Genomic DNA, 12,922 nt, shown 5'->3' on the forward strand with positions numbered 1-12,922 from the left:
CCCAAGGACCCCTACAGGGCTGTGCTTCTAGACTCCAATTACCATGTCAGACTGGGACTATTGGTGAAGAACACTGCCACTGTTGATTTGGGGGATGAACTGCTCCTGGCTTCCAGCTCCCCTCAGTCTATTAGTCCTTCTGGTATCCCAGCCAGGATGGGTATTATAGTGTGTACCAGCCGGGAAATGTCTGTAAATTTGGCCATCCTTCCATTATGACTTCCCGGCCATGTAAGAAATCCTCCTCCATCCTGGCCAGGATGCCCGTCTGTCCTCCTGGACACTTACAATGTGTATTAGTCAGTAAGATAAAGGTAGCTGAGTTTTATTTCTCTCAGACAGACAAAAGATGTGATATTAAGAAGACTTTGTCAGGCTAGCCTCGTTTGTTTGGTTTCTTCTGAGTTTTTTGAATCTGAGAAGGTTTGACCTCTTTAATCCAAAAATTTTGATAGCTTTTTTGCTCATTAACAATAGGTTACCCTTCTTTACTTCATCAATATCACCTTTCGTGTAAAATAGAGAAAGGTTGTATTTTACTAGAAAACACGTAATTTTATAATGTTACAAGTCATATTCTCCAGTTAAGGCAACATGCTACACACAAAAGTGCAACTGAGCTGAGACGCTCACTCAACCAAATACAAATGCTTTTTGGGTCCAACTTTGTGCTTGATGTTTGTCAAAACCTATTGATAAAGTCATAATGCACGGATATTCACATTATTTTCAATTATTCAGACACTGCAGTAAAGATAAATAGATATTCTAAAGTTGTAAGTCTGGTGGGTTTATGTTAAAAACACTAGAATAATCTCATTAATCAGCTCATTAGGATTTCCAGGTAGGCCATTTCTACAATTTTCTGCCTTTTATCTTCCATAGATTGGAATCTGGTACTCCAATAATACATTAGCTATGAACGCCACCACCCTTGACATCAATGTTTCTGAAACTTTGGCCAACAAGACCTTAATTGTTACAACTATTCTGGTAAGTGAGGTTCAGCATCCATTAGTAATGAATGGTAACAGCAAGAAGGATTGAATGATGTCATATAGTGCACTGTAATTTTAAAAACATGAAACAAAAACAGTGAAATTTAAAAAAAAACATTGTCTTACCTCCTTTTTGCTTAGAAAATATAAGTATTAATAGCCTAATTTATATTGCTTTCCATTTTAGGAAGAGTTTAGTAAAAACATGAAACAGTAGCTGAAAAAAATCAAAGCCTGGGAGTGATGAAATGTTAAAGGGACAAAATAAATCCATACAATATGAACATTTCTGTAGGAAGCAGAGTAGATCTTCTTTGGTAGAGAGCTGTACCTTCATATTCAGGATTAGAGTAAAATCTAGCATGTCTACATTGGGGTGTAGGAAGTGAACTGACCCACATGAGGCACTTCTTCTTCCTCAAGCATGAGTGTTGTCGTTGTCCAGGAGAACCCATACGTAATGCGGAAATCCCACTACCAGGAACTGAAGGGAAATGACCAGTATGAGGGCTTTTGTGTTGACATGCTGAAGGAGCTGGCGGATATCTTGAAATTCAATTATCGCATCAAACTGGTGGACGATGGATTATATGGCGCCCCAGAGTTGAATGGCTCATGGACCGGCATGGTGGGCGAGCTCATCAATCGGGTATGAATATGAAAACACCGTTAATACAGAAATCCAATTCCATTCTAAATTAATGTCTTCACATTCATGACTGACCACTGTACCATGAGTACCTACTTGATAAATCAGCAACAGTGATGCTTCTGAGATAATAAGAGAATAAACTGATATTTTTATCCTTCTTCTTTCTGCTATTCCTCTTTGCATCACATTGCTTTTGTAATTCCAATTCTCTTCACTTCATTATTTCACACTCTTTCAAACTCTATATCTTTCTCTTTCCATCACTAATCTTTCCACCATATCCATCACTTGGGCTCTCCCCTTCCCATATTTTTGGTTACATTTCTGTTTTCTTGTGGCATTGTTTTTCTCAAATTATATCCCCATTGTCTCACTTTTCTTATCTCATACATGTCATGTGGTCAATTTTATATTCTTTCTTTCTTTCTTTCTTTGTCCCATTTTTTATCTGCCCCACACTTTTCATCTCTACTTCATCTTTTTTTTGCGGCTCTTCTCTTTATGTCCATCATTCTGTTGTCATTTCTCATTTACTTATACCCTGACCTTCATCTTTTGTAACTGTTATTTCCCCATTTCCTTATGTTTCGTCCTGTACCATTCTCCTCCACTGCACTGTTCATTACGTTTCTCCCTTTCTTTCTCTTTGCTAACGCCATTTCTCTTTCATCACTCTTTTCCTTCTCACTCCTTTCTGTCTTCTACCAACTCTCTCAGAAAGCTGACCTCGCAGTTGCTGGCTTCACCATCACAGCAGAAAGGGAGAAGGTCATTGATTTCTCAAAGCCTTTTATGACCCTTGGGATCAGCATTCTGTATCGAGTACACATGGTAAGAATGAATTGCCACATGATGCTTTTGCATATGGTTATCAAGTGAAGGGTGTGCACGTGGATACTCTTTATGTGCAGAAAATCACACCTACACTGTCTCAATAATGGTTTCTGGTCTCTTTCCTGACTCCTGCTGTATCTTGTCTTTTCCTTTCTCTTTCTCTGTTTCCCTCTCTGTATCAGGGACGCAAACCAGGCTATTTTTCTTTCCTGGACCCCTTCTCTCCTGCTGTTTGGCTTTTCATGCTGCTGGCATATCTGGCTGTCAGCTGTGTGCTCTTCCTGGCTGCAAGGTAACTCAATGTTCCCATATTAGTGTTGTCTGCTTGACTAACTCCTCTGCATTGCTTCCCAGTTTTAACTCTTCCAGTGCACACTTCCAGTAAAATAGAAAAAACTGTACTGAGCAGGAGTAATTCTTTTAAATTTATTGTGCTTGGAAGATAATCCTGTTGAAATTGCCAAATACAAGTAAAGTAACGAATAAGTACCTGAGCTGCTTTAGCCAATGATAAGGCACACTTACTGGTACTCAGGTACTGCTATGGTGCATTCAGTATCAAGGGAGAAAATATTAGATGGGAGCTTAGTAGACCTTATATAGCAGCTTAAGTAGTGAGCACAGTCATGAAACAACATTTAGATTGTGTTACACAATGAATGAAAGTACTGAGAAGTTAAGCAAAAATGACACCTTTTATTGGCTAACTATCCATCCATCCATTATCCAACCCGCTATATCTTAACTACAGGGTCACTGGGATCTGCCGGAGCCAATCCCACCCAACACAGGGCGCAAGGCAGGAAACAAACCCCGGGCAGGGTGCCAGCCCACCGCAGGGCACACACACACACCAAGCACTCACCAGGGACAATTTAGAATCGCCAATGCACCTAACCTGCATGTCTTTGGACTGTGGGAGGAAACCCATGCAGACATGGGGAGAACATGCAAACTCCACGCAGGGAGGACCCAGGAAGTGAACCCAGGTCTCCTTACTGCGAGGCAGCAGTACTACCCACTGCTCCACCATGCCGCCCTTGGCTAACTAGAAAGATTGTAATATGCAAGCTTTCGAAGCAACTCAGGCCCCTTCTTCAGGCAAGATGTTATTATTATTCAGTTGCCTCAAAAGCTTGCATATTGTAATCTTTCTAGTTAGTCAATAAAAGGTGTCATTTTGCTTAATTTCTCACTACATCCATAATGGCTAACACGGTACAACACTCTAGGACTACAGACAATGAATGGAACAATGCTTTGTCTTGTATGCAGGAGCTCTTACTTTACTAAGAGTTTGGGGACACTGAGAAAAAGCTGTTCATTGTCTCTTCAGTTTAAATGGTGAGTGCAGTGCGGCCAAATTAACTAACAGGAAGATTGCTTTGCATATGTCAGTAATTAGCAGTTTAAAAAACACCACTACTTGCTTTCCAAGACTGACATGAACAGGAAAAATATACTATGTGAGATGAAAGTTCAACAATAGTCTAAATTTTCACTTCAGAATGATTTATTAAGGTTCAACTTACATATTTCCATTTCCTCATGTTAAGTAACATTTACGTTGTAAAGCACAGATGTAATCATAATATGTTTGTACAGGGACAATGGAGGGACTGAACGACCAACCAGCATTTAGCCACAAGGTTCACTGCCTGGAGTCAAAAGCAACATTCATATACTGTAGGACAAAACTTCAGTTTAAGAAAATTAATTAATTTTTTTAAAAGACAATGGTAAAAGCACATATAAAAAAGAAGAGTTGCAGCAAATGTGAAGTAGAGACAAGGACAAACTGACTACAGTGGAACCGAGGTTCTTGAACGTCTCGGTACACGTACAAATCAGTTTACGACCAAAAAGTTCGCCAAACTTTTGCCTCGGTTCACGACCACACACTCGGTATACGAACAAGCCAGTTTCCCTTTCGGTTTGTACGTGTTCAGTCTCTCCCTGTGCATTTCCTGTGCAGCGAGCAAGAGAGAGAGAGCGCGACACACACACAGGCGCGCGAGAGAGAGACAGACGCACACAAACACACACACAGGCAGTGTGAGAGAAAGAGAGAGAGAAACGCGCACACACACAGGCAGCGAGAGAGAGAGAGGGCTGGACGCATAATTTAGGAAGGCAGTTAAAGAATGCAGTGGGCTTGATTTTGTTTTCACTTCTGTTTACAGCGATCAGTTCGTAGCATGCATTGTTGCAATGTTACTTTTCTTGGTGGTTTATTAAATTACGGATTTTTTCAAATGTTCATTTTTTTCCCTGTGCTTAAAACTCATTAAAAAAAAAAAGTGTTTTTAGCCAGTGGTTGGTAGCACTATAGCGCAAACTATTGCAGTGTTAGTTTTCTCTGTTGTTCAAGGTTTTCTCAATTTGTTGTTCAAGTGTTATTCAATGTTTTTACATTTAGTGTACATTTAGTTTACTATTACACAGTGCATTCTATGGTTTAATTAACTATATTTGTGCTTAAAAACTTATATAAATTATATATATTTACATACAGTTCATATGGTCTGGAACGGATTAATTGTATTTACATACAATCCTATGGGGGAAATTGCTTCGGTTCACGACCAAATAGGTTTACGACCAGAGTTTTGGAACGAATTATTGTCGTGAACTGAGGTTCCACTGTATTTGTTGGTAAAGCAGTGGTATAAGCAACAAAAGCTTGGTGGAGACACTCAAACGTTCAATTAAGACATTTAAAAGTACTTAAGTGAACCACTTTCTTTTATTCCCTCAAATAATATAATAACACACAAAAGATATATTAAGCAATGACAATAGACAGGAACTTGAGTTTCTGGCGTCTGGAGTATTATGTCCTAGTGAATGTGCTGTGTTTTGACAGATGTGATGAGTACAATGTAGGTACTATGTGACTTAAAGACTTTGGCAGCGTTAAGACTAATAGGAACAAATACCGCGCCAGCCGGACTCAGGGAAGACAACGATAAATATTATGATATTATGAGAGAGCAATAAGAAATGAGCCTTAGGGGTGGCTTGACCTAATCTGAGAGCCCATCTTTTTATAGTCCCTTTTTACTCCCCATCACATATAAAATGATTAATTTGCCCTCTTCTGTTCTTTCTTAATTTTGACATAATCACGGAATGTCTTTCTGCCATTGACACTTGCTATATAACTACACACTATGGTAAGAAATTATGTAGAAGTCCAAATGTGTAAAAATTGCAACTTGAAAAGCAGATGAGCTACCAGGTGTTATCCAAAGGTGTTATTTACTCTCTCATGGTGTTTTTCAAAATAATTTTTTCATCCTAGCCCACTCCACAATAAATTAATGGTTGACAAACAACATTACCAAATAAGAATTAAGCTATTCAAAGTCAAAACGAAATTAGTTCCAACCTAGTTCTCTTCACTAAGAAGTAGCTGAAGTGGCAAAATAATTTGTTTAAAGTAGCTCTTTGAGAATTCCTACCTTTGACTTAATTAGGATAATTATTAATAGAGTTCCTGGAGGACCCCCAGCTGAGTAAGTGCTATACCTGTACATGGAAATTCTGCACTTGATTCTCAAAAGTTAACATTAGATCTTTTTTTCCCAAAACTGTCAAAATGTAATTAAGATATTATAATGAATGAAGGAGGAGATTATGAGGCAGGGATGTCATCCCCACACTGAAGAAGACTTGCAACACAGTACCTAACAAGCTTTCTTACCGCCAAAGTGACCCTCATTGCCTGGTCTTTATTTCAAGTCAAGGGGGGAACTGACCTGATATAAGCCCTGGCTGTTGCTTTAGGGGGAACAATATCAGTTGCCCTTCACTGACGATAACAAATTTAAGTCAAATGTAAGCAGAAGAATGCGTGACAGAGTTAAGGAGATTGTAATGTAAAGGCCATTGAGTGACAAGGCTGCAATGCGATCACAACTGAGGTAAAACCATTGCCAAGAATGATGGCTTTATGTGGAGAGCAAATTTCAGACTGACCCGATTTGGTACTGAAAATTGCCATCCCTCAATAGCAAAATGGCTGCAGAGTCTTTGGCTACAGAAATGTTTCCTTTAGCACCGGACCCTTCGTTAATCACCTTTTGCTCAGCAGCTGAGCTTATCTGCAAGTAAATTTGAGCTTGGGGTTTGATCTGCCTGTGACAGAAGCAGGATGGATCTCATACTGGTGTGTTAAGTGTGGGTTGACGTGTGCAGATGAGTGCAGAGCTGGCTTAACCATAGGCAACAATATGTTATGATGTAGGGGTATCTTTTTCATATTAAATGAAATTAAAGGTGGAGCCCCTCAATTAGCAGCATAGTGGACTATTTGTCCTTTCAATTTATATAAATGTGTCAGTAACTCACAAGTTAGCAGTGCACACTAAAATCGGTAGAATGAAGCATCCATCCATCCATCCATCCATCCATTTTCCAACCCGCTGAATCTGAACACAGGGTCACGGGGGTCTGCTGGAGCCAATCCCAGCCAACACATGGCACAAGGCAGGAACCAATCCCGGGCAGGGTGCCAACCCACCGCAGGACACACACAAACACACCCACACACCAAGCACACACTAGGGCCAATTTAGAATCGCCAATCCACCTAACCTGCATGTCTTTGGACTGTGGGAGGAAACCGGAGCGCCCGGAGGAAACCCACGCAGACACGGGGAGAACATGCAAACTCCACGCAGGGAGGACCCGGGAAGCGAACCCAGGTCCACAGATCTCCCAACTGTGAGGCAGCAGCACTACCCACTGCGCCACCCAGAATGAAGCATAACCTACAGTTAATAGAATCATTATGGATGACCTGGACAGAATTCACAGTTGTGCAGATCCGTGACTGAAGATGTTTATTGTAAATGTAAATTGCTTCAAACCATGGAAATAAAATATTAGATATGATTATCTAAACATACACCTTGTAAGAATGACATAGGAGTCACAGTGGACTCATTACTGTCCACCTCTGGACAGTGTAGAGAAACAATTAAGAAGGCCCTTAGGATGATGAGTTACACAATATGAGGTGTTGAGTGTCATTCAGGTAGATTATTCTTAGGCTGGACTGTGCAATGAACTTGTAAGACCTCATCTGGAGTACTGTGTGCAGTTTTATTCTCCCTATAGCAACAATAGTACCAAAGGTCCAGAGAGGAGTGGGAACACTAAATCTTTTGAAACAAAGATTATGAGCTGACATGGTAGATGCGTGGTCACCGGCCATACCATCTACACTTCAGAACAAGTCATCCACCTGAAGTTAGGCCTGGTTGGGCCCAGCCAGTAATTGGATGGGAGACCACCCAAGAAAAGCTAGGGCTGATGCTGGAAGAGCTACTGGTGAGGCCATCCGCGGGAGATTACCCTGTGATCTGTGTGAATCTCAGTGTCCCAGTGCAGTGACTGGGATACTGAATTGTAAATATTGTGCCGTCCTTCAGATGAGATGTTAAACTGAGGTCCTGAATGTCTGTGGTCAGTAAAGATCCCTGGGTATCTTTCGAAAAGAGTTGGTTGTATCCTGATGTACTGGCTAAATTGCCCATCATGGCCTTGTCCACTCTAGCCCCCTAATCATCCCCTCTTTCTAGTTGACAATCTCTCTCACCCCTTCATTGCCTAATAGCTAATGTGAGATAGCATACTTGCGCAATAATGGCTGCCGTTGCATTATCCAGATGGGTGCTACACACTTGGGGAGGGGGTGGTTGAAGTGGTTCCCCTCTGTCTATGTAAACCACTTTGAGTGGTGAGAAAAATACTATGTAAATGTATTTAATTATTATTATTATTATTATTATTATTATTATTATTATTGTTGTTATTATTATTATTATTGTTGTTGTTGTTATTACTATTATATTGTATTTAAGTCCTGTGTTGGCTGGGATTGGCTCCAGCAGACCCCCGTGACCCTGTGTTCGGATTCAGCGGGTTGGAAAATGGATGGATGGATGGGTTAGTGGCATAAATGCCATCTGCTAATTTAATGTGACTGCTTAAGTTAGAACATGGTGACACAGATGAAAGCTGCTAAGGGTCAACTTAACCCAAACGTTTGTGTTTCTTCATACTGAGAATCATAGGGATGTGGAATTAACTACTAAGTAGGTGTTAGCTGAGCATAGTACTTGGGAGGCCTTCACATTTAGTGAATAGGGACTGACAAGCTGTTTTGGACTTAATCTTGTTCTCATCTTTCCTTATGTTTTTGTTACATCATGTGATTTTCTCAGAAATCATAACAACCCTTGATTTATCTTTATAATTATATTCTCATTCAGTAACAATTTTTTGTAGTAAATGTGTTGAATTTCTACGACATAGTGCAGAACATTTACATTTAAAGGCCTTTTTATTATACAGTAAGAATAGTTTCGAATTCAAAGACATGTTCTGCGGGTCTGTAAGCTGTATTCATGGTCAATACCATACTGTACCAACAGGCCCGGTCTTAGGTATTATGGGGCCCTAGGCAAAAGGGGGGTCCAGGGGCCCCCTGAAGGGGGTGGAGCCCCCCTGGAAGCTCTGTGAAATGCGTGAAAATTAGACCAAGGAGTTGATCCGGGGCCCCCCGGACGCCGGGGCCCTAGGTGGTCGCCTACTTCGCCTATGCGTAAGACCGGGCCTGATTGGGACAAATAATGCTGTAGTATATTTAAGTATATATGACAATTGCTCACTCGGACAATTTGTTTTGGGGGCCCCCAAGAAGGCGGGGGCCCTAAGCTATAGCTTGTGTAGCTTATACGTAAATCCGGCACTGTGTACCAAAGCAGTTTATGCAAACATTACAATTTTTGATTATTTTTTTTTTCAGGAAAAACAAACACAGTGTCTGAAGTAGAATTTGAACCTTAGCTATTGTAGTTTTGCAATCCAAATCCTTAGCCATTAGCTCCTGTTGAAGGCAACCAGGCCAGACATTTGGTTGTCGTTCAGATCTGCTGTATCAAAACTGAGGCTTTTGTGTCAGTGACACTTATGCCATTATTATCAGTTCTGACAGCTTCTGTGTACATTTAATTTATTGTTTTTAATTCTGATTTAATTTGAGGACATTTGCAGGTGTTTTGGTGTTTTCTCTGCGATTATCATATACTGTAAATGTGTTATTTTATAAATCCTCTTCTCATAACTGAAAGGAGCTATATAGCAAAGATTTATGAATGTGCCACAGGACACAGTGGTAGAGGCTGCACCGTAGTGATAGTATAGGACAGCACACATTAGATAGCTTGACTGCTTCTTGTTTCAAGGAGAATAAGCTTAAGTTCAGGGCATATTCACTGTCTGAATCTGCATATTCACTCTGTGTCCATGTCAGTTCTGAGTAGTCCAGTACACCATGTTAGGTTGATGAATTATTGACACAAAATGGGCCCAGTTTGGCTCTGTTCATCTGCGTACCCTGCAATAGACTGGTGGCCAGGCCTCAGTTGGTTCTTGCCTTGCACTCATTGCTGCCGAAATGAACTCCGGCCCTTGTAAACTTTTAATTAGACATTGCTGAAAAAGAAAATGTACTCTTTTCCTAACAGTTCACATATAGAAATAGAATCCATTATTCTAGTCATTTTATTTCTTACCTGGTCAATTGTATGGATGGAACAAGAATCTAATCAGCTGCTATGCCTGCAGTATTTTTCATGTTCTGTTAGAGCAGGATGCTGGGACAGCCTCGAGAGAATCCAAAAATGAAATGAAAATGAAATCGATTGCCACCCCTTATCTGCTAGCCCGGCTGCTATATAAATCTAGTTGGCAGCATGAGCGTTTCTTTTTTCACAGAACAATGTGCATTGTTTCAGGAGAAGCTTGCAGACCATGCTATTTTAGGAGACATGTATGATTGTGCGATATTTGCTAGATTCTGTTTAGTATACAATATTATTTAAATTGAATATGCTGTTTCAGCACCTCCTCCAAGTGCTAAAAAATAGCACACATTGGAAATTCATTCTAGAAGTTCTAGAAATGATATAATGGCATGGTTTAAGCAGGAAAAATCCTTTGAATTAAATTTTCATTCCCTTGTCAGAGCAGAGTCTCAGCGTTCCTAAATATCATCTCTATAAATACTTTGAATCTGTGTTTTCCAAACCAGTTGATAAAGCAAGAGCCTCCAGTTTGTGCTGTATTTGGGCTTCCTCTCTGCCGCAGTAGTGCCGTAATTCGTCCTTTCATTTCGTATTTAGTATTCTAAATAAGATCAGCTTTAGTACCGTTGAGCTCCTCAGATCTTCTGATCTATCAATTGTTATTTGGTTTAACGCCTTTTATATTGAGTCTCATTAAAAGTAATTGCCTCTACTAAATCACAGCTAAAACGATTACAAACAGTACAGGAAAATGGATGGATAGACAGATTACAAAACGCAACGAATCCAACTGCTCCTGGAGCCTGCTTGATAGGCGAGTACATGTGGTACTGAAGAGAGGCAGTAGAAGTTCGAGAAGAGATGTCACAATTTTAAGATGAAAAGCGCCATGTCCCAATTTCATATTTTAGCATATGGATATAAGAAATCAGATAGGGAATGTTAAGAATGCTAGGGGTCATCTTTTGGAAGACTTTGACTCTTGCTTAGGTCTTATATAAGTTAAACTGGATCTGAGCCATAAATGAGCAGCATGGTCAAGATGGCAACTGTAAAACAGATATGATGTACAGGTGATGTACTCAAATTAGTAGCAAGGCAGATGCAAAGTCTGATCAAGATAAATGACCTTTGCATCGATAACTGTCTACTCACAAGTAAAGCCTTCCTTCTTTCAGAAGTCAGCTGCGTATGTGATATGAGAGATTAACATGCCCCTTATGTAGCTTTCCACTTCTTGGTCACTGTGACCTATGGGCACAAATTCAACAACTGACATGAAGCACAACAGGCACCACACTGAACACACAAAGTCATGCTGTGTCATTTTTTGAGATAATGTTCATTACAGATCTCTGATTGGACACAAGGCTAATAACATTCATTCCTTAATTCATTTAACCTTTGCAATCATCCTTTAGAGTTCTACAGTAGCCGCTGTTCAGGCCAATCAATGCTTCTGTCTAATCTAGTGTTTTGTTCTTCTTAACCATTGAGCATGCTTTTAATATTCCCCTGTCCTCAGATAACACATCTAGGAAAATCTGCATGACTCCAATCGCTTTCTGTCATCATAAACTTCTTTGTGTCCTGCTCCTTACTGATGTGGCTCTTAATCCTTCTTCTAATCAGCTTTGTGTCTCTTCCTCTTCCAGGCTCAGCCCTTACGAGTGGTACAACCCTCACCCCTGTTTACGAGAGCGTCGAGATGTTTTGGAAAACCAGTACACGTTGGGAAATAGTCTGTGGTTTCCAGTTGGAGGATTCATGCAGCAGGGATCAGAGATCATGCCCAGGGCTTTGTCAACAAGATGCGTCAGTGGTGTATGGTGAGGATTTGGGGGATTTGGATGGAAAACTGCAAAATGAGAGTGACAAGAAGGGCAGGAAAAAAAGTGTTTGGACATACACCGAGCTTACGTTGTAATATGTAGTCAGGGACTGGAATGTTGGCTGCCAATTTCAGGGAATCTCATAAATAAGGATATTTGGCAAAAAAACACAATTCAGAGTTAAATTGCATTTGAATGATGCTGGTCTTATGTAATTAATCATTGAGACATTTTCAAATCTGCTTAATCCAGGTTCAGGACTGGGGCATCAAGCCTAACTCAACATCACACACATGAGGCAGGAACCAACAGTCCATCATCAGGCCCAATAACTTTCACTCATATCTGGACAATTCAAAGTTGCCATTTGACCTAACGCACACACACACTCACATCTTTGGGATGTGGGAGGAAAACTGTAGTGTCTGGAGAAGACCTGAGCAGCCAGGGGGAGAATGAGCAAACTCCACACAGTCAGACCTGGAATCAAACCACAGATTTTTGAGCTGTGAATCAGTATTGCTAATCACTGCACCCTCTACCACCCTTTGTATACTTATGGTAAATCAAAAGTACCTCTATAGAGATCTATTTACACCAGATAAGAAGCCTCAGCAAAGAATTCTGGCATTGGGTAGAAGCAGCAGGACACCTGCCCAACTGAAGGGAACTGAGAAGTACTGTATATTCAAATAAATGGCAATCACTGCACTGAGTATTTGTACTGTAAGCATCACAATTAGCTGAGCAGAGGCAGAGCCAAATCACACGTACAGCTATCAAGGGGGCGTGAGAATCTGAAAGATAGATCAGCACTATTCTCAGTTATTACAAGCTGATCAAAACATTTTCAAATGTTCTATCTTTCTAAATATGGAGGAAAACAAGATTCGCAAAAGAGCTCAACATTTAATGTTATAACCTGATGTATAATGTAATGGTTTCGAGAGACTTCTAATCAAGATACTCACTCTTCTCAGACCACCGTTGTGAAGCATCAGTAAGAGC

At 40.4% G+C, this 12,922-nt stretch overlaps 1 protein-coding gene across 2 annotated transcripts in view; it reads left to right on the top strand.

The window, feature by feature from the left end:
- grik5 (glutamate receptor, ionotropic, kainate 5) overlaps nt 1-12,922 on the top strand; it is a 384,618-nt gene that overhangs the window by 356,971 nt on the left and 14,725 nt on the right. For both annotated transcript variants that reach the window (XM_051920882.1, XM_028822896.2), the window contains exons 11-15: nt 886-993; nt 1,444-1,647; nt 2,368-2,481; nt 2,667-2,776; nt 11,738-11,911. In XM_051920882.1, coding sequence (XP_051776842.1) covers nt 886-993; nt 1,444-1,647; nt 2,368-2,481; nt 2,667-2,776; nt 11,738-11,911 — 710 coding nt within the window. The remainder of the gene's footprint in view (nt 1-885; nt 994-1,443; nt 1,648-2,367; nt 2,482-2,666; nt 2,777-11,737; nt 11,912-12,922) is intronic.

The sequence above is a fragment of the Erpetoichthys calabaricus genome, chromosome 17, assembly GCF_900747795.2.
Source record: "Erpetoichthys calabaricus chromosome 17, fErpCal1.3, whole genome shotgun sequence".
Taxonomy (NCBI): Eukaryota; Metazoa; Chordata; class Cladistia; order Polypteriformes; family Polypteridae; genus Erpetoichthys; species Erpetoichthys calabaricus.